The sequence below is a fragment of the Patagioenas fasciata genome, chromosome 3 (assembly GCF_037038585.1).
Source record: "Patagioenas fasciata isolate bPatFas1 chromosome 3, bPatFas1.hap1, whole genome shotgun sequence".
NCBI lineage: Eukaryota > Metazoa > Chordata > Aves > Columbiformes > Columbidae > Patagioenas > Patagioenas fasciata.
In genome coordinates, this window is record NC_092522.1 from 30,241,301 (window position 1) to 30,268,236 (window position 26,936).

At 44.4% G+C, this 26,936-nt stretch overlaps 1 protein-coding gene across 2 annotated transcripts; it reads right to left on the reverse strand.

Annotated features, from left to right (window-relative positions):
* Positions 1-978: 978 nt before the first annotated feature.
* On the reverse strand, positions 979-24,490 carry UTP25 (UTP25 small subunit processome component). Of its 2 annotated transcripts, XM_065834186.2 has the most exons (13): positions 24,340-24,490; positions 23,061-23,100; positions 21,607-21,856; positions 20,642-20,854; positions 18,444-18,532; positions 16,739-17,149; positions 15,037-15,256; positions 12,834-13,036; positions 11,427-11,609; positions 10,671-10,783; positions 10,009-10,254; positions 8,959-9,201; positions 979-1,120 (listed from the first exon to the last, which is right to left on the reverse strand). In XM_065834186.2, exons 1-13 carry the CDS (start codon positions 24,438-24,440, stop codon positions 994-996), a joined length of 2,439 nt encoding a protein of 812 aa, XP_065690258.1. In that variant the 5' UTR covers positions 24,441-24,490; the 3' UTR covers positions 979-993. The 2 variants fall into 2 exon arrangements, with proteins under 2 accessions (XP_065690258.1, XP_065690257.1); XM_065834185.2 differs by lacking the exon at positions 979-1,120 and having other exon boundaries at positions 8,657-9,201.
* Positions 24,491-26,936: the final 2,446 nt, after the last annotated feature.

Genomic DNA, 26,936 nt, shown 5'->3' on the forward strand with positions numbered 1-26,936 from the left:
GACAGGTCAGTCGGGAACTCATCCGCACACTGGGAGGGGTGGGGGTAGAAGGAGCACAACACAAGAAAACGCCTGAGCTCTGCAGGTCACAGAAGATCCCCAATAAATTATTTGGCTTTCAACTTTTACCTTGGCATTAAATGGTCCCCTCAGCACAGTGCCGCTTTCTGATGTATAATTTCTTAACCTGAGAACATACTCAATAACACACCTACTGACCAGCTCCAGGGAGCAGGAGGAACAAAATCTGACACTGACCTTCTCCCTTGTGCCCAAACTCAGATTGGGAACATTTTAGATGCACTAGAGGCATTGCTATAGTCTACTTCTTGCTTTGTCCTTTCCCATAGCAAAGGTAGCTTACACACCATGAGAAAAGGGGATTGTACCAGAACCTCCCAGCCAGAGTACCTGGGGAGCAAAACCGTGTCAAGAGACTCTCCCTACTTGCCTTCAACAAGCCCCTGTATCCATCAACTGGAAAAAAACCTGACCAAGCCAAAGAGTTTGAAACAAATTACCCCTAATATCTCATCTTTTTTGTTTCTATTAGCTGAGAGCCTTGTATATGTTTAATTTACTAGTTTAAACATCCACAAGCACCTGAAAAGCTCATGCAGAAGGTGAGTCCAGGCAAAAAAAACCCCTATTCTCTAAACCTCACCTAATCCAGTGATTTATTAGGTGCACCACATCCTGTTGAAAAGTCAGGATTTTTACACACCTTGCTCCTCAGTTGCAAATGGAAAGGAAAGCATTAGCATTTTGCCTGCTGATGACATTACATTTCTTTTCACCAAGGAAGAAAGAATGGTAAAATACCAGGTAAGACCAAAAGTTTAAGAATACAGCTTTCTAGCTAATATGACCACTGATGCTTCTCTGTTTTCTATTGAATATATTTTTTTTAATTCAACAGTTTGAGTAAAATACAATGCCAAGAAAACACTAACCTTATTCTCTCACAGGCTGTTGAGATTCCTGCTGCAGAACTTATGGGCATGGCCTACTGCTCTTTCTTTCTCTCTGCTTTAGAGGGAGCAGGATCACTGAGGTTTCAGCAGAGGCAAAACTTCTGTACCACATCTTTGTGAATTTCCAAATTCTGCTTGAGCCCCTCCTCAAAGCAAACGAAGAAGAAACACACACAAAAAACACCAACATGGAAAGACTAGAGAGAAATCAAAAGTAAAAGCAACACATATACAAAACCAGATCACCCTGCTGTGCTGTAGCCCTCCCTAAACTGGCAGCAGATCTGATCATCACAAACAGATGGCAGCTGAGGGGTAGCTCTTCTACTCCACCCCTGCTGGGTAGAGGCTCTGTCTGCACCCTCCTTCATACCTGCCCCTCTGTGCTAACCCCTGAGCACACAAGTTTCCAGAGGAAAGAGGACCTTCACCAGTACTATTCAATATATTTATCAGTGACTTGGATGAGGGAATAGAGTGCACTATCAGCAAGTTTGTTGATGACACCAATCTGGGAGGAGTGGCTGACGCGCCAGAAGGCTGTGCTGCCATCCAGAGACCTGGACAGGCTGGAGACCTGGGCGGGGAAAAATTTAATGAAATATAACAAGGGCAAGTGTAGAGTCTTGCATCTGGGCAGGAATAACCCCAGGTTCCAGTGTAAGTCAGGGAATGACTTGTTGGAGAGCAGCGTAGGGGAAAGGTACCTGGGGGTCCTGGTGGACAGCAGGATGACCATGAGCCAGCACTGTGCCCTTGTGACCAGGAAGGCCAATGGCATCCTGGGGTGGATTGGAAGGGGGGTGGTTAGTAGGTCGAGAGAGGTTCTCCTTCCCCTCTTCTCTGCCCTGGTGAGACCACACCTGGAATATTGTGTCCAGTTCTGGGCCCCTCAGTTCCAGAAGGACAGGGAACTGCTGGAGAGAGTCCAGCGCAGGGCAACCAAGATGATGAAGGGAGTGGAGCATCTCCCTTATGAGGAAAGGCTGAGGGAGCTGGGGCTCTTTAGCCTGGAGGAGACTGAGGGGTGACCTTATACAAATACATGAAGGGTGAGTGTCAGGAGGATGGAGCCAGGCTCTTCTCGATGACAACCAATGATAGGACAAGGGGTAACGGGTACAAACTGGAACACAGGAGATTCCACTTAAATTTGAGAAGAAACTTCTTCTCAGTGAGGGTGACAGACACTGGAACAGGCTGCCCAGGGGGGTTGTGGAGTCTCCTACTCTGGAGACATTCAAAACCCACCTGGACACATCTGGGTGTTCCTGCTCTGGCAGGGGGATTGGACTGGATGATCTTTCGAGGTCCCTTCCAATTCCTGACATTCTGTGATTCACTGTTTTCCTCTGCTAAGCAGTAGTCAACAGAAAGGAAAGGATACCTACTGTATCTGACTGAGAAAAAAGAGAAGTATTTCATGGCCTTGCTCATGTGAAAGTTACTTTATACCATTGATCACTTTGCCTCTTGCAAAGCTTGGGCAAAAAAAAACCAACCTGGATCTAAGTTCATTCTGCTGTCTATTCTCTACATCTAAAAGAGGTGCAGCAAAATTACTAGAGTCACATCTTTTCACACTGGGAAGCTTTGCTCTTGGTGCTATTTGCTGCTTCGATCATGCTGTCTTGTTTACATTGATGGCTGTTCCTGCGCTGCCAGAAACACCCCGTCCCCTGGCACTCACAGCACTTCTGTGGGACCTCCCCACACTGTGGGACCTCTTCCAGTAACTAAGAGACTTTCCTTGGTATATTTGCCCCATCCGAAGTAGCCTGTGTGGTGCATTTAGGTGCTCAAGTTTTGAGCACTATCATTTGGACTCCTCCCTTTGGAAACAGGACCTGACTGTGCTTCTGAGATCTCCTTCGGTTCCTCTCATCCACGAGGACAAAGCAGCCTGCTTCATGCCTGTGGGCTCCTCCTCTCCCACGGACTGATCCCACCAAATGTACCCCTGCCTGTATGTAGGTTGAACTGTTTCACAAAGCTCGTAAGCACTCCGAAAGCTCCTGCACTGCAACGCCGTCTCTGAATGATCTCTCCCTCCTCTGGACTCAAACAAACAGCCTCTGAAGTTACTGGAAAGCTTCCAGCCTGTAGCAGGAATTAATTCAGACACTAATTTATTCCTTTGGGGTTTCTTCCTGGTTTAGCTGCATTTTACCAGCATTTAACTGCATTCCACCCAACTGCGCTGACAATACGAACACAGGAGAAAGGGAGCGAGAACTGGAGTACAAAGCAGTCTGAAAGATCTGGAATGGCAGAAGATGATGATCATTACCACTGGCTCTTCCCCTGCTCTGGGAGAGGGTAATGGGCAGCAGAGCAGCAGTAAGTCAAGCTACGCAAACTGCAACCTCAACTGCTGTTTGGTTTTTTTGTTGTTGTTAATTTAATCATGTCTTAATGTAAGAGGAAAAGATGGGGACCACACTTAGGAGCAGATAATTTTAAGTCATGGTGCTGTGTTCAGTGATGAATTGTCAGAAAATCTGGCTTATTCTCTAGCTACTCAAGTTTTCTGTCAGCACTAGCTGTGGCAGATGAACCCTCTTTTAAAAAAGGCACCCCCTTCCCCCCAATTGATCATCTGTTGCTTGATGCTCCAATGGTATTTTTGGACAGGTCTACCATGTTGACCACAGCCCCAAACAACTGCAAGGCCATGTATGCCCCCTCCCTTCTAATTCTTTCCCAGGCTAAATGAGTGCTAATCATGTGATTAAGCTAATGAACAGGGGGCAGTGTCCAGTCCAACACACAGAACAGTGTTGCAGAGATGCTCTAGAGATGGTCAGTAGAGATGGCACCAAAGTATTAATAACTTAGAGCCTTTTGCTGTGATGAGCTGTTTTGATCCTTCCAGCCTCATCAAATGTTGACTTTCTTTAGAAGCTCCTGATGAAACAATTTCTCAAAGACCTGCTAGAAGTCCAAATAAATTGTATTAACTGGTTCCTATTTATCCATTTGATATCAATGTTAACGACTTGGTACAAAACTGATTCAGCTTTTCCTGCTTTGATTAGAAAAAGAATATGCATTGTTAAAGCTAAATATTCATTCTTTACTAACCTACTAATTAAAGAGCAAGGAGAGCTTTTGAAACCTGACACCCAGGGCAAGTAAATAATATGGAGGATGCTGCTTCTCTGCTGGTAATAACAAGGTAGTGGCAATGGTTTTTCAGTTATGGCTCCTGCTACTAAATTGCCCTTTTGTAGGAGTGTAAAGGAGAGGCTAAGAAGAGACCTTATAGCATCCTGATAAACCTCTGTTTTAGCAATTCCAGCAACATCTCTTTAGATTTATGCCACTATCAGTGGTAAGAGCTTGACCCAAGAAATTTAATGTCACATGCATCATGTCTTTCAAAAGAACCAGTAAAACCACACTAAGATGAAATTTGTGCTTTCAGTTGTAGTGACAAAATTATGTTGTCAACTGCTCCAAGGTTACCGTCCTATTTTTGTCCTCTGTCTTGTTGTTTCTCTGTACCTCACCTTGATCTCTCTCTCATGTCCTTTGCTGAAGATTCCTGTATCTCTCTTACATAATCAAATATTTATTTCTTTAGTACCACTCGATGTTATGGCCATCTCAACATCTCCATTTCAGGCAACTAATTCACATCACCAGCTCACACCTGTTAGCTGTTCACCCATCCAAGAGCTGGCGGCCTCAGCTTAACTCACAGCCCACCTGACAAAACAAGCAACCCCCAACCAGAGCTGAATTAAGATGTAAGTCAGGCTTTGCACCCTCCTAGTCCCAGGGTGTTGCATGGCACACCTTGGCTGGTCCTGCCTGTGTAGCAGCAGCACCTTCACCTTTTCTATGGGATTATGGGTCACCTGGCATCTCTGGGCAGGGGAAAAGAAGAAGCCTCACCCCAGTGTCCTTACCCATGGCATTTGCTTCCTTCCTGGTGCAGAGCTTGCGGGAGGTCACTGAACAGGCCTATATGGCAAGGAGAGGAGCTTGGCAAGCTCTGTGATGGGAGGGATGGCTGTCTTCCACTTGCTCTCACCCCTCTCCCTCTTCGCACAGCCCCCTTGTCTGTCCACCACTGCAGACAGGCTTTCTGAAACCCCCCCCACAAAGCAAACTGTTTCATCAGGCACGCTTGGCTACCAAGTCAAAAAAGCCTGCGGACACTGGAGAGTAACTCCTGGGGTTGAGGCCATAGGAACATGACTAATGCGGAGCTGAGAAATCCTGGCAGCCTGTGACAGCACAACTGTACGGTAATTGTTAATTCTGCTGTTATTAACGAGAATGCTCCAGTTTCCCCCTCACGTGATCCATCCCGTGTCTCCCAATGACTGCTGCAAAACTAAGGACCCACCTCCTTCTGGAAGGCAGCTCCCTGGTGCTGGGGACACTGTCCCCAAGTCACCTTTCCCTCCCTCCTCCGCATTAATACAGTCAGCAGCAGAAGGCTGGCTCCTGTCCTACAAATACATCTTCATAAAAAACAAAATAACATTGCCTTTTTGACATCTTTGAAAGGAGCAACAAAACGTAACAAACCTATTATCCTGATTAGGTTTTACCAGTGAAAAAAAGAAGCCATTACAACATCAGCTCGTTAGCTGGAAGAACAATCTCCCCATACAGACAAGCATGTCCCTTGGTCATTGGTTAATAGCACTTCTTCAGAAATGGGAGATGCTGAAAAGGAATTATTGTTTAACATCTTAATCCCAGTTTATTTTTAGCCTTGGGTCTGAATTCCCCAAAGCTGGCTGCTAATGCTTCACCACTGCTGCACATGGGCAGCTGGTGCCTGGAAAGTCGCCTGCCTGATGCCCCGCAGTCAGCTCTCACGCTGCACTACGATGCTTTCCACAAACAAAAAGAGAACAGGGTTAGTTTTCAGTACTCCAAGCTTCTTCTGAAATGCTGACAAAAAACAATTTGCATATACCCTTAAAGGTATGGTAGTGACACCAAAATGAATAAGATTTTCATTTTTCAAGTTTGTTTCTTCAAGACAAGTAGTTACTCATCATTGGTGCATCCCAGTGGAAAAGTAGCAAAAAACTTGCCCTGCCAAGATTGCACGCTGTTAAATAAAAAGACATAAAATATTGTATTTGCTAACGTCTTTTCTTCTTACATTTGTGTCAGAATTTGAACTTTTTTTAAAGTGCTGCACAATTAAAAAGAGACAAACCCCAGATGTACATATTCCATTTCTAAAATTGACTAAGAGCATCCACAAGAATGTACTAGGTTCAGCCACCTCTCCGAATATCGCATTACCATCAGGAAAATGCGTTATAAGGCGGGCTCAAGTAACTCATTTGGAGCCAGCATTTGCCCCAGCACATGAAGCTTTGGTATCCACGAACACACTCTGACCTCAGCGCTCACCATCTCCCAGCAGCTCACTGCCATCAGAGCCACTCTTGGACTAAACACTTTGCAGGGCTCTGTTGTGAACAGCACCAGGGAATTGTTTAAGATAAAAAGGGGGAAAAGGAAAGTTTTACATGAGACCAAATCCTCACCTCAGTTCACTGCAATTCTGCTTTCAAGTGGGCCAGCACCTGGGAACACCCCAGCACAGAGGTAGGAAGACGAGGAGGAAGCACCAGGGAACAGAAATTCCTCCACATCAGTACAGAGACAGCCTCCCCACATGAGCAAACCTGTCTGATCCGCCAGCGTGACCTCCCAGGTAGGATTTCTAGTGTTGGCTTCTGAGGGTCCCTACTAAAGAAATAAAGATTTTGCCAAGGGCAGAAAAATCTCATGCGTGAGCTCTCTAAGGGCAACCACCCATCAACTTTGTGCCTGCGTCTCAGAGCACTCACTGAAGGCAGTAGAGAGGCATTTACACACTACTTTGGAAATCTGAGTGTTATAATAAGTAATCAACATTAGAAATGTAACACTGGGATATACATTTCAAATTTCAAAGTGTGCTTGTCTTAGGAACAAACCCAGGTAGTTGATATAAAAATGATGAGGGTCTCAGATTACAATTTGTCCCCACTCCCATCAAGGCACTTTGCCATTAACTTCAGCAGGGGCAGAGAAATCCTTGCACAGTTAAGGCCCTGGCACAAAACTCTTGCTGCTTCTTTAAACAGTAGCTGCACTGCATCATGTTATCTCCCTAAGTAGCTATCCCACTTTAGCTTCCTCAGAGGTCAGCTATTCACCTCTGCTAAGAACATCCGGTGAAGAAAGAAAATTCCTTAATCCTGTTTTGTGTGCTTGCTTTCATATGCACAGCCACAATTCTCCCACATCCAGCCTACGCCACACAGGAGAAAATCCTTGCTTGCCACTACTGCTGTCTTGGCTATCCAACAGACAGATGGGGAACTTTGCTGTAGCTGGTTAATTCTTGTGTGCTATGGCAGAGGTACATAAAATTAGCAGATATCAGTATTTAAAATGCAAAGCAAGAAACTGCAGGTATTTGCACGTCTACTGAATTATTTCAGGACTGCAATTACTACCTGAGTTCACGGCCTCAGAGAAATACAGGAATGAAGAATGCAATTTAAAAATGCCTAAAATTATGTGCCTGTGCATTTACTCAATGAGCTTATTATTTCACTTTGGTGTATTTACTTAAGCCTCCCAGATGAGAATTCCCTCAAAGCTTATCACAGGATGGGTGTTTTCTTCTTGCATTTGGGCTCACCTGCCCCTCCACAGAAGAGTCTTCCCACAGTCCTAGCACATGCATACAAAAACAAACCTCTCTACTTCTAGCTCCTTTTATACAGTATCACAGTATGTTTGGGATTGGAAGGGACCTTTAAAGATCATCTAGTCCAATCCCCCTCCTGGAGCAGGAACGCCTAGGTGAGGTTGCACAGGAACATGTCCAGGCGGGTTTGAATGTCTTCAGGGAGGGAGACTCCACAACCTCCCTGGGCAGCCTGTTCCAGTGTCTGTCACCCTCACTGAGAAGAAGATTTTTCTCAAATTTAAGTGGAACCTCTTGTGTTCCAGCTTGATCCCATTACTCCTTGTCCTATCATTGTTTGCCACTGAGAAGAGCCTGGCTCCATCCTCATGGCACTCACCCTTTATATATTTATAAACATTAATAAGGTCACCCCTCAGTCTCCTCTTCTCCAAACTAAAGAGGCTTAGCTTCCTGGAAGGAGAAGAAAAAAAGAGGCAGCCCCATGATGCTCCTATGCTGTCCATATGCAACCATTAAGGGGAAAGAAAAACCAACCAAACAGAACCCTACCTGTGGTGTGAGATATGAGGCCACAAGTATTTACAACTGCACCACCTGGTTTTGTCCTCCACAAGGCTGTCTGGGTGATAGTGGGGCCAGGCAGGTCCTGGCTCGGCTGCCTGGCAAGTTCACCACTGTTTGCCTTTGGAAAACCTGACCAGCCAGAGGAGCTGTTGTAAATAAGAGGCAGAGATATTTAGGTCACTCCAGGAAAAACGCATAACCACATCTCCTACCCCAGCACATTCACAGATTCTCACAACTGTCAAGTTGAAGCAAGTTCAACTCCCATTCAAAAATACACTGATGTTGAAGAGGCTTTGTCTGCATCTCCCTTACACAGGCTTACAGAAGAGTGACTACATTTCTTCCCCAAGGTTACAGGAGAAAGTGGCCTTTGATAAAAGAAAGTGAGTTTGCTACACCTGAAAATGAAGTGCAGCAATCCAATCCAAAGTCATTTATCACAGTGTCAATCTTTACTGACCAGTCAGTTTTTCAATATACAAGAATAGTTTTGGATTGATTTTGTTTCTATACAGAAGAAACCCCCTAGACCTACTTTCTTGAACAACATCCTTTGTTTCTTCTTGGACAGAGTACTGACATATAAAACTTAATACTATATGAACAACTTCAACAGAATATTTAGTAAAAGGGAGTAAAAAGTTTAATACTTTTTTAAAAAAGCAATATCAGAAAGTGCACTAGGAGTAAAATCCAAGTCTTTCCAGTTGTCCAGTCTGTGATATCGCTTACTCATTTTCTCCTGTAACAAAGAGATGCACATTTTTCTTGGACTGTAGCATTTGAGCTGTGCGATCTATGCCAACCACTGCAGCCAATTTCTGAGCATCATACTTGGAGTAGAGCACAGTACAGGTCCAAGTAGCATCCACTGCATTGTCTGTGGCCTTCATCATATTACAAATCTCACTGTAGAAGTGGGAGTAGGTTGGTAACTCATAGAAAATGAGGTTCCTAATGCCTTTTATAGTATACCTGCAGCAGGAAAAAAAAAGAAAAGTAACTTCGTTGTCAATTTTTACGAAGTGTGAATGTTTAAACATCAATCATACCTCACTTCTTCTAATTCCCATCAACTTCAGTGCCCGAGAGCTGCAGCTCAGCTCTATAAACCCTGTGTCACAAAGACAAAACTTAACACAAATGTGGATTAAGGGCAGGGGGAATGGCGGGTCTAATGCTGCCAGGCACTGTGACTTCCTCTGAAGTACAGAACAGCACCAAATTCTGCACTATTCAGCCCCTTGGAGTCAGATTTCAAGACAGTGAAGCTTGATCAGACTGAGCCTCATGAAACTTTTAATGTTTGCCAAAACATTTGCTGATAATAAAAAAAATTGTTCCACTAGGAAGTTCTAAACAACTCCAAGTCAGGATGTAGCAAATTTTCCAGGTGGTCTCAGCTTGCTATATTGCATTACTGAACCAATTACATACCCTTTTCCAGAATTTTATGTAATTATTGTGGCACTGATGAACACATAAAAGGCACAATGAATCCCATTTTGCAGGCTATATCATCCTGTCCTGACATCAGTGGAACTTGGCAGCCCTCACCTTCTCAAATAAAGCCCTGTGTATACCAAAGTGTTAGAGCCTCTGCAAGAGACTGCTGACAACGCGCAAAAATTTTAACGCAAACTGAAAAGCTCTTACTTCAGTCAAATAAATCCTCAGAGAGATCCAAGAGATTCAAAAAGCAATATAGCCCATCCACAATTAAGGTCAGACTTCCAAACCAGCACACATGCAACTCAAAGGAAAACCCGGTCCACAATTCACCTTTTGTAAAAGTGGAAGCGCTCAGTGAACAATAAAAACTGCTTCTCTCCTTTGAGAAAGAACCGTCTTGCTCTGCAGACACCAGCCTTTTTAGTGTATTCACAAATGTGAGTAAAATTCAGATCCTCTTTCTTGAAGTAATTTCGAAGGCGCACATAGTCGAAGTATGACGGAACGTAAATGAGCGTGTGTGACATGATGGCATCGCGGTACTCAGGCAAAACTTTGTCGATGAAAAACTGAAACCTGGGTTAAGAAAAAACATACGTTTTAACCAGAGTTAACATTTAGCTTTCCAATACTGATATGACCTGAAACAGGAATACTATCAGATGCAACAGACTACAGAAGATTTTGACTGCATTTTTCCTTATTTAACTTCATAGGATTTTTACATGTGTAGAAGAAAAAAAGCAAAGGCTTGGTGCTAGGCAGTCATGGTAGAGATTGGTATTCCTTTCCCAGACTTCATTCTCCAGTACCTTTAGCAAGGAGAAGTTCGGTGTTCCCCTCCACCTGTGCAGAGCCCAGCCTGCATCTGAAAACTAATGAAGGCGAACATCTGTGGCATAATCGTATTGTGCTCTGCAGGAAACAGCCTGCTCAACTAAACCTAAAATCGCAATCATTAGGGCAGAGCAAAATAGTCTGAAACAGAGTACCTTGTATCAATTACAGAAGTTGAACTTTCAGCTTCTAGCCTCCGAAAAACATGAGGAAGCTGGACCACGACGTGGCTAATGGAGCCAATGACGGGGATGTTGCGGACGGCCACCTGCGAGGAGAGAGCAGGATGTTCAGGGAAGCAGCACATCAAAACCGCGCTCCAGGAGCTTCAGCTCCTAACTCACACCTTCAAGCAGAGCATGAGGCTGTTTTTAAGAAAGCTCAATACAAAACTACATTCACGTATACACATGCCAGATCTGTTCAGTCTCTATGATCACTGCGTATGCTCTGACCTCCATATATTTGAGATTAACAACTAAGGTTTTTACTTTTCCTGTTTCTTTCAAAGTAATAGCAGTTTGTGCTTCTTATACAGTAAGAGGAAAAAGAAAAAAAGGAAGCAGGCAAACCCTTCATTTAACAACAAAATAAACCAAGAAAGATAACTTGTGTGTGTCAAATTAAGGAAAAACAGTTCCTGTTTTCTGATGTGAACCAGCTACACATGAAAGAAAAGGATCAAATAAGTACTGCTGCGAGAGGGGCCTTCATGTCTTTGGCACAGCATTAGAAATTGTCATTCAGCATCATGAAGATTTAGACTGAAACACTTGGTCGGTGGAAATTACTGGCACACAGTCTTTCTACAACTGAGTTATGGAATTTTTCCACACGCTGGGTTTTCTGTTCCTCTCCCCTCCCTTATGCCAGCATTTAAAAGGCAGCTTTCAGCTCCTACATGAACTCACCTGCCCCACATAATTGCAGCAGTGTTTGTTGAAGACAGAGTTGATCTGGGGATCCTGCAGAGCGCTGAACAGCAGTGTCTGGCGGTAGAACCTGGACCAGTTATTGAGATTCAGCATTCGCACTCGGGAAAAGTCGACCCCGTGAGAATCCAGAGGCAGCAGGTTAATGTGCTTCATCAGGTGCTACACGAGAGAGACAGAAACCGATCGTTACTGATTGACACCCCTGCACCCAGACTGCACGAACCTAACTGCAGTGAGAAAGTGGGCAGGGATGAGCAAGACAAGCACAGAATATAAAACAGTAGTGATCTCCCAGAACGCGACTGTCTGGAAGTTATTAAGCACAGCGAGAGTAATTTACTTGATTTCCTGCCACAGAACTGAAAGCTACCATCTCTTTAGTCAGCAGTAACCTTTGCTTCCAGTCTTCTCCCAAGGGGCAAGTATAATGGATTTGTTTGTATTAAAGCCAATGTGCCCAAGGTTTCTGAGGTAAAAGAAGTTCAAGTGCAGTTCCCATCCATTCTGGGACAGTCTGGGTGCATGTGAAGAAATTCACCTCATTTCGGCCTCACTGCCTGACGCTCAGGACTCCATCCCTGCCACTGCATGGCAGGCCGTCGCACCCAAAAGAAAAAATAGCAAAAAGGTTCTGGGACTGATTCCTTGGATACTGTGTGGGCTGACGTGCCTTTCCTGGGACTTCTCGGGAAATAACACACATTGTAGGCTTGTTCAAAATGTACAGTAACATCAGTGTCCAAATGCATGGTCCAGGTACCTCAAAAGTGTTTCTATGTGGAAAAGCCCCCAAAACCTTTCAACCCTGAAAACTTTTATTAACCAAAAGCCAAAAAGCATGGGTACGACTGCATACGAGCCACAATCCCAGAGCAGTATTTTCATTACACATACAGGAAAATCTTCATACTGTTTAGCTTTGGACGTGACTAATGGTTAGTGTCTCCATGGTCAGCGGAGACAGGCACCAACTCCTATTGCTTTCTGGAGGAACCTGAATTAGGCTGTACGGATTCCTCGCATGGCTGCAGTCTGACTGAGACACTGGGCAGCCTGACAGCTGGCATTTTTTCTCCCAGATGTGATTAAAGGAATCATCATTATCTCATCCTGCAAGATAATTAAAACCGTCCAAAAAACCTTTGATGAAATTTGCCACTAAGGCACCAAATACTAAGACTTATAGAGAACAAGTGCTGAATTCTACCCAAAAGCTGTAGAAAGAATATCTTCAGTATAAGGAAAATATCAGGGTGGAAGGTAGAAAAGGAACAAGCCTACATGTCTGGAATCAAGCCAGTGAAAAAATAGCAATACAAAACTAAGTTATCAGACTAATGAGACACACCACAACACAAAAATGAATACATTCAGAAAACGCACCAGAACATGTTCCCAATTCTGCATCAGGTAAACATCTGCTTGATCAATTATGAGAATTTCTACTGATGATAGAAAATCAAAATCTCTCTTCTTCTCCCCTTCTGCGCCAATAACAGTCCTCATACCCAGGGGAGAGGCAATGATGATATCCGATGAGTAAAACGGTGCGTACAGTCTCATACTCTTTTGAAGAATCGCAACCCCTGTGCAATAAAAACCAACAGCATTTTCTTAGGTAACGTCAATTATCAACGATATTCTTTCAGCAGGCTCTGTCACAGTAACTCCCTACATCTCCCCTCCCTTAACACATACTAATGATTATAGCTGGACAAAACCAATCCGTCTCAAACTCTTCTTTCCCTGAAAACGGCTTACCTACCCCCAATTTGACAAGCATTTGGCAGATTTTCATGAAGTCTGGCAAACTCTTTCAGTAGTACTTTCTTCCAGATTTTTCATAGCCTGGACATTTTTTGACTGAAATCACTTTTTTTTTTTTTGTTATGTTCTGCTAAGAAGGGGGATGTATTTCTGCAGGCTGAAGAACTTAAGAAAAAAAAAAAAGCAGAAATGATTAACTATTCTCTTCTCCCTAAATCCTAGACTTTGGTCTCTGCCATTAAATATCACAGTAACTGTTACCTTAATCTGTCATGAAAAATTCAGTGCGGACCTCTTGACAATAAAGTGCCTTTATTTACAAGGCCACAACAGTTACTCCTAGAACACAAAGGAGAAGGTTCTTTGTGTGATGATGACTAAAAGCATAACCAGCCTTGCAGTGGACATGCCAAACTAGTTTATACATCACATTTCATGTTAAAGAAAAAAAAAAGTAAGGAATTGAAGGCATTTGTTACCTATGTTGTAACTACATGGCAACATTGCCAGGACCCCCAGCTTTCTGATCTTAAAATCCAAGTAGTCCTGGTCAAGCCACCTGCTACTATCAGCCCAACAAAGGTGTCTCTTCAACTTCTCTCCCTCGCTGTCTGAATCCAACTCCCATGGGCACAGCTGAAGACACTTGCAAGAATTTCACACAGGTATCAACAGGGACCCTCCTGCTATCTATTTTAACCCAATGATAAAAATGGAAAGAAAAAGAAAGGCACAACTGGTTGAATTTCCAGGAAGACGATATCACTTATCACAGTGTACACACAGTTTACCACCACCAAGTCTTTTTTCTGTTTAAAAATGTAAAGGGGTGGTTTTAGTAAGGCATAACAAACATGTTTTACATTAGATCTTTGTGCAGAAGTAACAGGGTGTGAGGCACAGTAAGAAAGAGGAATTATTCTGCTTCTATGATTTGCTTCTGCAGGTAACAGCATTGGAAGTATTTCTTCACACCTAGTAAGTAGATCAAACAGATTGTGATATGGGAAAGGACGGAAAGGAAAATTATTATGCTACTGAAAGTAAGATGCTCTCAGCCATAGAGATACTGAGGAAGGGAGAAAGACTTGAGGGGAACCTGCTTGCATCTTCCACTGTATCATCAAATCTCTTGGGATGCCAATTTATCTTTCAAAGGGCAATAATTTCAAAAGCCTCTGATCTGTCAGGTTAAGTCAGAAAAACTGCCCACTCACCATGGCAGCTCCAGGAACTAAGCCACTAGTTAATTCTCTGCATATCAAGTTAAAAAACCATCATGAGATTACAGTGTTATGAAATAGTCTCAAATTTTCTGCTTCTCCAACAGTCCTACTTGCTGGCTACCACTTTGCTTTCATAAGTACCATGGGTACAGTAGAAAACTGCTTTGCTCGGTGCTAAGATTTATTTTTGTTCAAACCACTACTGATTACAAGAAACACCGTGAATAGGCTAATTAAACCAAAGAGACTTCTTTTTTAATAACATGAAAGACTTTCCTGCATAATCAAGGCCATCCTCTTTAAAATGAGGTGTGGGCAGTCCTGCTACAATAAAGCAATAATTGCATTTTAAGTGATTCTGAACTTGATGTGAAAATCATTACTTTCGTATTTTATCTTCCTTTTTAAGTTCTGACAAGGCAAGAAAGATTTTCAGAAAAATCCAAGTTGCAAGTGCAAAACCAGCATGAATGCCACAGAGCCTAGAGTCTCACCAGAAACTTCCAGCCCTGATAGCTCCCAGACATTTAGGAAGAACTTGTTACTTCTCAGTTCTTTACAACCTAAAAATCATCCGTTCAGTAGGTCATTACCAATTCTGAAGTGGTCATCAATGTTGCCAGCAAAGACAGCTTCGTAATCTTCAGGTCTTTTCAGGTTGGGAGGCTTCTCTTCTGGGTCAGAACCAAACTCCCCTTTGAAGCGCTTTTTATTACTTACATCTATTTTTCTTTTGTCATTCACTTCAAGAAGACTGATCAAAATATGCACGATTCGCAAAGCACATTCCCTGAAGGGCACTATCATCAGTACCTGTGTAGATCAACAGTTACGACACATAAAACATGAACACTCATAGTTAACTGCATGTCAAGAATTTTTTTTACTTATATCTGGCCCCGTGGGGCAGACCAACAATCAGAACAAAACAATTCCAATATGCGGCAAGGAGAGAAGATGCGCTGCGACACAGTGTGCTCATGAGCAGGTACTGGCCAGCAGCTCAGTTTGGTTCCCCATCTAAACCCAGAGTGTAATGACAGGGGAACTGAAAATCAAACACGTTCTCCTGTTCTTCCTACCCCTGCAAGCAAGCAAGAGCTCCCACAATACACAAACAGGGCCAACAGCTGGCTCCTGGATGGGTGGCAATAGCCTCTGCACAGCACTCTGAAATATAAATATCTAACCAGGGAGCCAACACCAAAACCCAACTTTGAAACTCTTCAACAGGTAGTTGGCACCAGCAGAGACAGGATAGCCCTAGCTGAATCCACCCAGTTATCAACTCGAGCACGCTGAGAAGTCTTGGTGTGAGGCCATCCTCACTGACTATGATGGGTGGCCGTGACAATGGGACTGGGATTCCCCAAGGTCTCCCAGGTACAGAAAGATCCTTCCATGCAGGCAAGTCCTTACCAGAGCTTAAGGACAAAAAAATTTCTGGGACATCCCACACTGGCTGACATCCAACACTACCAGCATTAAGACTGCAGATCGATGTGGAGGCACCTTTCTGTACGGGTAGGTTTAGAAATGGAAGCAGGAAAAGGTGACATGGCAGTTTGCGGTGATAGGGGGACAAAAGAAAAACAAGAGCAGTCAAACTCATGGCTCAGCACAGAACCAGGCTGCATGACAAGCCCCTGCTCACTGCTGCTCCCGGGGAATCTGCCCTGCCCACAACAGACAACTTCCAGACATGATAAAGCATGTGGGAAGAGTCCAGGGAGGGCTACAAAGATGATCAGGGGTCTGGAGCACCTTTCTTATGAGGAGAGACAGAGAGCTGGGTCTGTTCAGCCTGGAGAAGAGCAGGCTTAGGGGGGATCTTATTTATGCTTATAAATAGCACAAGGGAGGGTGTCAAGACGATGGACCAGACTCTTTTCAGTGGTGCCCAACCACAGGATGAGGGACAATGGGCACAGACTGACACAGCAGGTTCCATCTAAACATGAGGAGAAACTTCTTTACTCTGAAGGTACCAGAGCCCTAGAACAGGCTGCCGAGGGAGGTTGTGGAGTCTCCTTCTCTGGAGCCATTCCAGACCTGCCTGGACACATTCCTGTGCGATCTGCTCTGGTGAACCTGCTTTAGCAGGTGAGTTGGACGAGATGATCTTCAGAGGTCCCTTCCAACCCCAACCATTCTGTGATTCTATGAAAGGCCCAGGAACACATCACCTGTGGGCAGTGACAGAAATACTTCTGGATAAACTACCAGGATGTTCACACATCCTGACCAGACACCCAGCGTGGGGATGTGGGAATCCCACTAAGGAAGCTCTTGTACCTTGGGTCTAGTGAGTCCCTGATCCCTGTAGTCATCACTGTCAGTCCCCAGCTTTTGGTCTCTCCGCTTGGCATTGTTGCTGAGCACCTGGGCATTTGCCTTCAGAACGTGGTTCAAGGCATGCAAGCAGTAAACCTGCCGGATTTCTTCTCCATTTGTTAAAGCATTTCTTTCTGGATAGAACAAGTCCCGGTACGTATTCATGATGCAGAAGAGCTCTCTTTGTAATGGGGTAAAAAAGGGATCATTTGGTTTGTTTGTGGACGACAGGAACTGTTTATTCACTTTTGGCCAAGTGGATTCTAAAGGCTTGTGGAGATAAAGTTGTTTCACATCAATTTCTTTGTCTGCTTTCAATGTTTTATGTTTCTCCAAAGTGGAAGAAAAAGTTAGTTGACCCAGCCTTGGCCACTGAAAAAAAAAAACAAAACAAAACCAAAAAGGAGTCATACGTACCAAGCTTAGTATACTTAAAAGCACATCACCACAGCTGCAGCTTAATCAAGTTAATGAAATTTGAGAGATTATCTTTTCATCATACAAATTGAAACCTTCTTTTCAATACGTGATATCTTCCTTAGAGCCTACCAGGGTAAATAAACTTCTGGTCAGTAGATCTGGAGGTATTTTGCAGTGATGTCTCTATAACTGTTCTCATTTTACAGATAAAATTACTGAAGAAGAGGAAGGATGTCACTGCTGTCTAACCCGTTCAGCACATAAGTGGCACAAACCAGGGACAAGATGAGAATCCTGGACTCTATGTTCATAAATCAGCCGCACTGAGGTATGTACTTCGTTTAAAGATTAAAACAAAACCCCACTAGGGACTAAACCAAGTTGCAAATTAGTTGCTAAATACAATCTTGTTGGAGTCTCTGATTTCAAGGGCAAAAGCTACCAGTGTAGTAGGGAAAAACTCTAAGCCTTCTGCTATGCAAGTTGTCCCTATCTATCTCTGTAAAGCAGCTACACCAAGTTAGGCAAAGATATATCACACACTGTTTCAGGTGGCACCAGTATTTTTGGCCACCATATTTAAAAAAAAAAAAAATCACAGCTTTCTCTCTGACTAACCATTGGATATCTTCCAATGAATGTCACCCAGCATATGGCTGACCAGAATGCAAGGCAACCCTCCAAAACAAAATCAGCTGTGAAAAAGTTAAGCAGCAAAGGTTTGTCTAAAAATGAGTATTTTGAAAAACAATATTCTCTCTCTAGCAATGAAGTGGTTTTCTGGTATTGTAATTCACCTATTATTTCCAGTATTAACAATATGAGTATTAAATTCCCCCTTACTGGCTTTTAACTGTGCACAGAGACACAGGCATCTCATGGCCACCTCACCATTGAGTTGCAGAGCACAGCCCTAGCATCCTGCTGTGCCACTCAGAAACCAGTCCTGGTTCTACCCTGTGTCAAGAGTACTAGACCTATGGTTTCAGGACTGCAGATCCAACTCTAAAGCTACAGTTTTCAGATGTGTCGCTATAGGCCTACTTAACAGCGGACTTTGGATTCCAACTCTCACTCAGCACTAGGTGAAGAAAACACTTCAGCAACAACATATTGATAGAATATTGACAATTCTGGTGTCAACAGCTAATAATAACAATTATGAAACTACTTCACTTATATTAAAAAAAGAGCTATTCTGATCCAGGCATCTTTAGGAAGTCTGGATGGCTACAGAACACTGTACCTTGCTTTGACTTGAAGTTTTAGGAAGCGTAGATATTTTTTCTACTTCTTTTTCTTGGAGTTCTTTGTCCATGTGTTGTTTAAATGGATCTGTTTATAACAACAACAAAAAAATATCCTGAGAACTATTTTAGCTAATACTGGAATCAAGTTTCAGGTTTGCAAATGAGACAAACAGTTCCCATGCTGGTCAGAATCAGTTAAAAGGAGTTATTTCAAAGCACTTGGAGATGAGAGAAAGGATGTCAAATTCTCTCAAGAACACAGAGAACAGATTTGACAGATTGCTTTTAAAAAAAAGAAGCAGCAGCACTTATGGAAGTACTAGAACTTTCAATCACAAAACAAATGTTGGACAGGAAAGCAATACATAGCAGGAAACACTGTGGCAATTTCCTGCCTTAAGCTCTGACACATCCATCCCTTGCAGGTGAAACAGGCTGTCAACAGTAAAGATTGAAGTGAACCTGCTGCCCTTCTTAAATTTATAAGTAGTTCTGCCCAGGGCTTTGCATCTTTGTCCGGCGATATGAATACAGTTTGTGAAAAAGCAGAGAAAGATTAGGAGGGTTTTGGGGAAGTGAGGCAAAGGTTGCCTGAAGTGAGAAAAAGTCTGATTTATCTAACCACCACTTCTTTTAGGAAAGGACAGAGAGGAAATAAACTGTAAAACCATATTATATTCAATGACATTGCCATGCACAAATCATATGCAAAGCTTATTTTGAAAACCAACCCCTGTTCATTGCTTGCAGCACAGCAGCAATCACTGCATGAAGAAAACTAATTAGAGAACACTAGTGCTTGCCAAAGGATATCTAGCCTGCATACAAGTTAGTCAGGCAAAAGTTGGGACATTTGCTAATTATGACACTGCGAGAGCATCTTCCCAGCAATGCAAATGAACACGATACCACTGAACTGTAATACAGGTTCTCTCCTGAGTTTTACTTATTCCAATATTTGTCAAAGTAGATGGAATGATATGGAGCACTGTCAGGAATTCTATTGACCCCAGCACCAGAGTAAGCATCCATCCCCTTTCTGCTATGTTGTTTTCTTACAAATAGCCTATAAAGACTTCTTATAAATATAGCCTATAAAGCCACTTCCGAGCTACAGGAACCCACTGAAAAGTAGCGCATAGTTTACAGGTTGAACGAAGCTGTTAGGGTACTTAGCATGCACTTGGAGAGCTACAGTTCTGATCAGAATGCAACACCAACAGCATCACATTCTCATGGTAACAAGAACTAGCTGTTTTTTCTATCACATGGCCCTTTGATGCTTCCACGCATTTCATGTGTCAGCTAGGCTGCCTCCCAGATCTAATGTCAGCTGCTGCTCCAAAATGACAAGCCAGGATCACTAGGGATGCTACAAACTTATTTTTCTCCCCCAAACAATGCCATCTGATATTAAAACCACAGAGCACAAAATACGAATAGCTCTGCCAAGTGCCAGCATGTGGCATATCCCTGAAAGATCACACACTAAGGCACGCGGTTACTTGTACTACACATGGTGGGACAACTCCAGGACTGGAGCTCAGATCGCACCCATCAGCGTGCTGCGGCGTTGAGATCCTGGGCTGCACCCTTCAAAGAAATCACACAGATGCTCCACTGGTGCCTCATGCCTTCCTGATCTTGGTGCAGTCAGACCCCTCTGTGTAACCTTCACAATGCAGAGAGCACCGAGCATTTGTCTAAATTACTGCGGCTGCTTCAAGCTTCCCAGAATCTCACCTCTAACTCCACTGAGTTGTGAAGGATGCCCTCACAGGTCAGCTTTGTGATTACCTCTTGCGCTGTCTGTGCCAAGAATATCTTCCACAGTCAAGTGCTGGCATGCAGGGCCCTTCATATTACTTTTTAAACTACTATTAAACCAACAGAACAAGACAGCCCCCTCCATGCGCATTTATGGTTCCTGATATTTCAAGCTTTATTGGTCATAACAGAAATGAGGCACAAATCCCAGTGCACAGGGGCTACAGAGAACAAATGGTTTGGCTACGCGTCTGCATTGGCGTTAAGTGTCCCTTAGGTAACCAGCTCACATGCAGGCAATACAATGAATAATGTAGCGGAAAAATGCAGAAGCTATATAGCATATCACTAGGGTGTTTGATAATTTACACATTTACGGATACTCCTCTAGAGGCAGATCACTACACACAAACATACTGTGTTTTACCTTCTGAAAAGGCTTGTGAAGAATTGCTGTCTCTCTGATCCACACTGCAATCTCCACTCTCCTCTTCCATGAAATTGGTTTCCAAGCTAAATTCAGATTCGTGTTTCACATCAGTAAACTCCTCAATTACTCCACGACTTGTGTCACAAGAGGTGTCTGCACCATCAGCCGGCTCCTGACCCAGCGTCTGCTCTGCTGTGTCTGTAGCTGTGACTTGTGAGAGAGAGAAATGGGTTATATTCTCCTGGAGAAGTTACTGTCTGTAGCTAGCTCTTGCTAGTTAGGTTGTTCCCTCTGAGTTACCATATTTTTTCTCCCAATTCTCTATCCAAAAAGATAAAAGTGGGTTTTGTACAACTTTTGGCTAGCATGTCAAACGTTACGTAATACAAAACATGTGTTACCCCAGAGCAAATTAAAGAAATGACCCATTTGAGGAATGTAAGTTTTAGTTTCCAAAGACCCCAAATAACTGAAAATAAGAAAAAGTTGCCTCCTCTCTCCCAGAATTTCTTTGCAGACTTCATGAATGAGGATGCCTCGTCATAAGGGAGGAGGTTTCCTTCCAATCTACATATTCTTTCCTCTGCTGCGAGGCAAGCCTTCCCCTCCTCTCGGTGGCAGCAGCCAAGCCAGATGCTGTGTGCAAGAACAGCTTGCGTCTCCCACGAGTGGGTGAGAACCCCTGGTGTGCTGCTCCATGTGGATTTCCTCTGTGCTGCCGCACAAACAACATCTGAGGAAGCAGCAGCAGGCTGTCTGCCGGAAAATGAGCACAGCTACCCTCTCCCCTGCTAAATCCTTCAGCAGCTGCTGCTCCCACCCACACAGAGGCAACAGTCTCCAAGCCAGAAGAGCACCCAGCCAACAAGCCAGTCTGCACCAGGATCCTGGCTAAAAATACAAGTTATTTGAACCTTCTAACTGAAACAACATTTACCAAAGCATGGGAAAAGACAAACTACCTTCTTCCCGACCTGGTACATCATTCTTGTCTTCTTCACCTCCATCTTCTTCTCCGGTCTCCTGGGACCCTTCGCTGTCCATTTCTGTCTCACTTTCCTCAGCTTCTTCTGACTCACTTTCATCTTCCTCTTCCTCACTCTCAGACTCAGGAGAGGTCTTCAGGGTAGCCAGGAGCTTATGATACACAGAGACCTGGTCCACTTCAGTCTCTGAATCACTTTCTGCACTCGATTTATCTGAATTCTCAGACTGAAAGGGAAAACACAAGTGTAACAGCAACAACAGCAACACTCTATTCAGCAGCAGGTAAATACCCTCACCTCGACTTCCCATGTTATGTTTTCCCTCTCCCATCCTACCCTTAAGCAGATGCAATGGAATTTTTCAAAAATCACCATTTAATGCAAATAGTTATGTCCGGCCACCTTCTTTTAGATTTTGAAAGCACCTTGGTAGACTTAGGCTGAAGTGCCTTGTTTTGCAGTGATTTGACTCAGAGCATCACAAAATTTGGTAGTTTCAGTCTCAGCAGAGTGAGAACATTTGATCTCCACAGACAAGGCATTTATTGAACTGGCACTGGATTTTCCTAAGAAAACCACACACAGAGCAAAAATTGTAGAAGGGCACACATACAAGGAACAGAGCACACTGAAAATGTTTCTGGTTTTCAAGAAGGTAAGTGAAATAGCCATCAGTTGACAAGAGTCCACTGGGGCGTCAGTCAGGTTTGGCTCAGCTGTAAAGCTTAAAGCTTCAAAGAAGCCAGACTCGGAGCCAGTTCTGTCCCGGGCTCACACAAACCAACAAGTGTGACAGGTTATAGCCAAAATTATAGTGAAACCAGGAGTACAAGCACAGCACCATCTCCTCCTTTCTTAGCTCCTTTCAACTCAAAAATGGAAAATTAGTAAATATGATATTAATGCACAAAATTGCTAACGGAAACAAATGAAGCAGAATAATTCATTTTTCCAGACTGAAACTTTGACGTCTTTTACTGATCTGACAGTAACAGAGGTCACCAAATCCTGACTGAAAGAAAAGCACTGGCAACCTGAAGCAGAAGAATGAACATTAACATATTTCTTCATTCAACAGAGAATGGAATACCTCTTAACTCGCGCAACACTAAGTTTATTAACATTATTGAAACAGCGAAAAGCGCAATTTACTTTTCACTGTGACTAAGCAATATGCAAAAAATCTCAAGAACAGCTAATTATTTCCTGCTGCTTCTGCCCTCTCATGGTATTACAGTTTTGAGTTAAACGCTGTGGAGAACAACTCAGAGCCACACAAAAATCACATTCATTTTTTTTCCTCCCGAATGCAGGTTTTCTAAAGGGAACAACTTGATCAGCCGGAATAACTTGGTAATGTGAAATGCTAAGTGTTTCACTTCACTGAGCTACACAAAGGTTAAAGCAAGGAAGAAATAAAAGTGTATTACCAGTTCACAGATTTGAGTCGCTTCTGGTCTTCCAGAAACCCTGAAAAGAAAGCACTGAAAATTCTTACTCTGTCAATGATGTTATACCAAGGATGAAACAGATGATGGGGAGAAGGAACTGATGAGTCATATCAGTCTTAGAGAAGTTAAAGGAAAGCTTAAAACCAAAGCATTACATACTTCTCCCTAAGAAAACAGACTCAGCACTTACCTTGTGAGGTAACCCTCTCAGGTGACGCTATACTCTGTATGCAAAACTGAAGTGCTCAAGCACTATAACTGAGCAAGAAGTTAAATGTTTTAAAGTAGAATCTGGCTTTAGTTAGAACATGAGGTGTCAAAAGGAATCTAACTACAAGGGTCGCTTGTGCAAAGTTAACCAGAGCACGATCCTGCCTCTAACACTAAATATTGATCTGTGAAGTGGGAAGAAGGACACATAATCCAGGAAAAACAGCATTAATTAACCGCTGTTGGGACTACAATTCTGAAGACAAGACACCGTATGAGCTGGGCTTAAGCTAAATTCAGCTCCTTCAAAGAGATGCAGAGCCTTGAGCAGGTCAGAGCATCACTGCACAGGGTGAGGCACAGGCCAGGGCTCTGCTTTCCATCCCAGCAATACACGCCAGGAGGTACACACACATAACAGACCTTAGCACTATTTCCCTGCTATTAAAGGCATGTAATGTTAAACTGAACAAGTGACCTGACAGTGCCTTCCTCGCACGTTCCTAAGAGTTTACAGCAGCACCAAGTCACACAGCGTTCGGACTAAGCGGCTCACTCCTCGCGAGTGTACAGGGGGGGCCGGAAGTAGGGTGCCGTTTTTGACAGAGGGGCACGCTGCACCAGCCACGGGTCTCGCCACAGCAGATCTGCAGTGCTGCATTTCCACGGCCTCGGCGAGACCAGAGCGAGGTGTGGAAGGAGCAGGAGCCCAGACAAGCCGTGGGACGGACCCAACGCCAGAACAGGAGCCCAGCTGACGCCCCTCGGCTCTGCCACTGCTCGAGAAGACTTTACATTTGTTACAAGCAAATTTGAGCCCGGATTTTCTGCTTTCCCCGGTTCTCTCGAGATTTCAAGCTCGGGGGCAGTAGCCGCAGCTCCCCTTCTCCCCCCGGGGGCCCTCGGGCACTACGAGAAGGCGCACCCCTTGTGCAGGCCAGGCTTCGGGCCTGGAGCCCCGGAGCAGCCGCGGTTCCCCGGTTTCCGCGGGGAAGGGAAGGCACGGCCTGCCGAGGGGCTCGGGGCTCCCGCCCGCCGCGGCACTCACTTGTCGTAGAACGGGTGCTCCTCCCCGAACTCCCGAAGGTGCTTCTTCTGCCGCTTGGTCAGGCTGCGCAGCAGCTCCCGCCCGCCCCGCCGCTTCCCCATGCCGCCGCCACGGCCGCCCGCCCACGTGGGGCGCTCCACGCCGCTTTACGGCACGCTCGTAGCGCCGCTGTCGCGCTGCCGTGCGGCGGGACCGCGCCGGGCGAGGCTCCCGGCTCCCAGCGCCCCGCGGCGGTGCCCGCACCCCGGCGCTTCCGGAGATGCCCGGGGAGGGCGTCGTGCCTTCGGCAGGTGGTTCCAGCCGCGTCTGGGGAAGGCGGGACTGTGGGTCATGGCTGGAAGCTGCAGACCGGGATGTTCTCGGCAAACCCGAGGTCTGCAGAGCGCCCCGCTCCACCATTCCCGTTCCACGAGCTCCCGGCGCTGCGCCGCCCGGGCCGTGCGCCCTCGGGCTCCCCGTAAATACCCGCAGGACGAAGGGGCTGTAGCCACAGTCCCACGCCGCGGGTGGGTGCCAAGGAAGTACAGATATGGGGGGGGGAGGGGGGGGGGGGCGAAAGGGATTTTGCCTTTCCCTTTGCTGTGCATTCACCACAACTTGAAGCTACTTTATATTCTTGGCATATTTTTCCTGCATACATTTGGGGCATCTGCGCATGCCAGAACTCCACACAAGGGCTGCGATTTCTGCTCTAGAAAGTCACTAAGAGGAAGCTCTGAGCTTTATTCGCATGAATAATTTTTAATTCTCACAGCATTATAGATAAATGCAGCGTTCAGATGCAGAAGCAGCAATAACCTAAATGCAATCTAACCTACCCATAGACTGATCCTCTGGATTTGAAGGGGAACTTAGCAAATGGCACAGTCAGGTACTGGCACTAGAGCACCTTCCCAAACTGACCCCCGATCTGCAGCACTTTGAAAAGCTACGTGTTTCTTCTCAGAAACCCTCTACAATACAGCTAGAGGAGGAAGAGGAGGCCCAACAGAAGTCACAAAATGGCTGAGGTTGGAAGGAACCTCTGGGGATCATCTAGTCCAGAGGTGTCAAACTCATTTTCATTATGGGTCACACCAGCCTCACGGTTGCCTTCAAAGGGACAACTTTAATTTCAGGACTGTATAAATAGTTCTAAAATTACGTTCGGCCCTTTGAAGGCAATCGTGAGGCTGGTGTGACCCATAATGAAAATGAGTTTGACACACCTGATCTAGTCCAACCCACCTGCTAAAGCAGGTTCACCCAGAGTAGATTGCACACTAATGCATCCAGGCAGGTTTTGAATGGCTCCAGGAGACTCCACAACCTCTCTGTGCAGCCTGTTCCAGGGCTCTGACACCATCAGTGTAAAGAAGTTTCTCCTCATGTTTAGATGGAACCTCCTGTGTTTCAGTCTGTTTCCGCTGCCCCTCATCCCATCGTTGGGCACCACTGAAAAGCGGCTGGTCCATCCTCTTGACACCCTCCCTTAAGATATTTATAAACATTTATGAGATCCCCTCTCAGCCTCCTCTTCTCCAGGCTGAACAGACCCAGCTCCCTCAGTCTCTCCTCAGAAGAAAGATGCTCCAGACCCCTCATCATCTTTGTAGCTCCCTGCTGGAGGCTCTCTCCACAGCTTTTCCACAACTCTGTTCTAGATGAAACACAACTGCTAATCACTCCCTTGACTTCAAAATTTCACTGAACTAGCATTTGTGATGTTACATCACATGATTTACACTGGAGCTTCTAGTTGCAAGCATGATAACACATCAATCATACCAGCAATATCCTTTTACAGATTCCCTATGCACCAGCAATAATAATATTGGAAAGAAAACCAGGGCAAAAAGCCTGAATTATTTGTAATCTGCTCTGCTGACCTAATTCTGTCACCAGCCATGACTAAACCCTGTCAGCAAAAGTCTGCTGCTGCTACCTGTGTATCTTAAGCACTTTGATCTGCATGGCATGTTCCAGAGACACACAGTTTATAAAAGCTGCTTCCTTTATTTTAGAGAACTCTGCTAATCTAAACATAATGCATTCCTCATTGTTACCTCACTGCCTTCATTCTTCTGTCTCATCTATCAGTGCAGCAACTTTCTTTTATGCTCCTCTTCATCATCCCTAATTTTCTACCTCTACTTTTGCCTTTTCCCTTGTGAGATATTTCTTCATTTTAGTGTATGTTTTTAATATGAATGAATGTATTGCTCACACTCTTTTCCTATCCAAATGCACAAACGGAGACCTAAACTTGAAATAATTTTGCCATACCTTACTTGGGTAGTGGAAGTCACACCATGGACTGTAGTGTATAGCTTATGAAGTTGAATGTGGATTTGTTTATTATATGCTGTTTTGTAGCATATAATAAAAAGATGCATAACTCTCAAGACAGTGGCTTGAAGCAATGGAAAGGGCAAGAGAGGAGTTCATTTCTTCCTTCATCTCACTCTATCCATGCTTAATCTTCTCTGTTGCCTGTTTCTATACATCCTTTCCTGGTAACAGCTGGCACCTCTGCAAACAAATAGTACCTTGATGTTGCCTTGATGTGCTATTTGCATAAATGTAGAGAATAACAAAAAAGTAAATAACAGTGCAAA

Bases quoted from the DNA above. Each gene is read 5' to 3' on its own strand.
- UTP25 (XM_065834186.2), bottom strand. From the start codon at position 24,440: ATGGGGAAGCGGCGGGGCGGGCGGGAGCTGCTGCGCAGCCTGACCAAG. The intron at 20,855-21,606 runs GTAGTTTGTCTT...CTCTCTCACAAG, and splicing joins TGTACCAGGTCGGGAAGAAG to TCACAGCTACAGACACAGCA. The intron at 13,037-15,036 runs GTAATGACCTAC...TTTATTGCACAG, and splicing joins TGATGACCACTTCAGAATTG to GGGTTGCGATTCTTCAAAAG.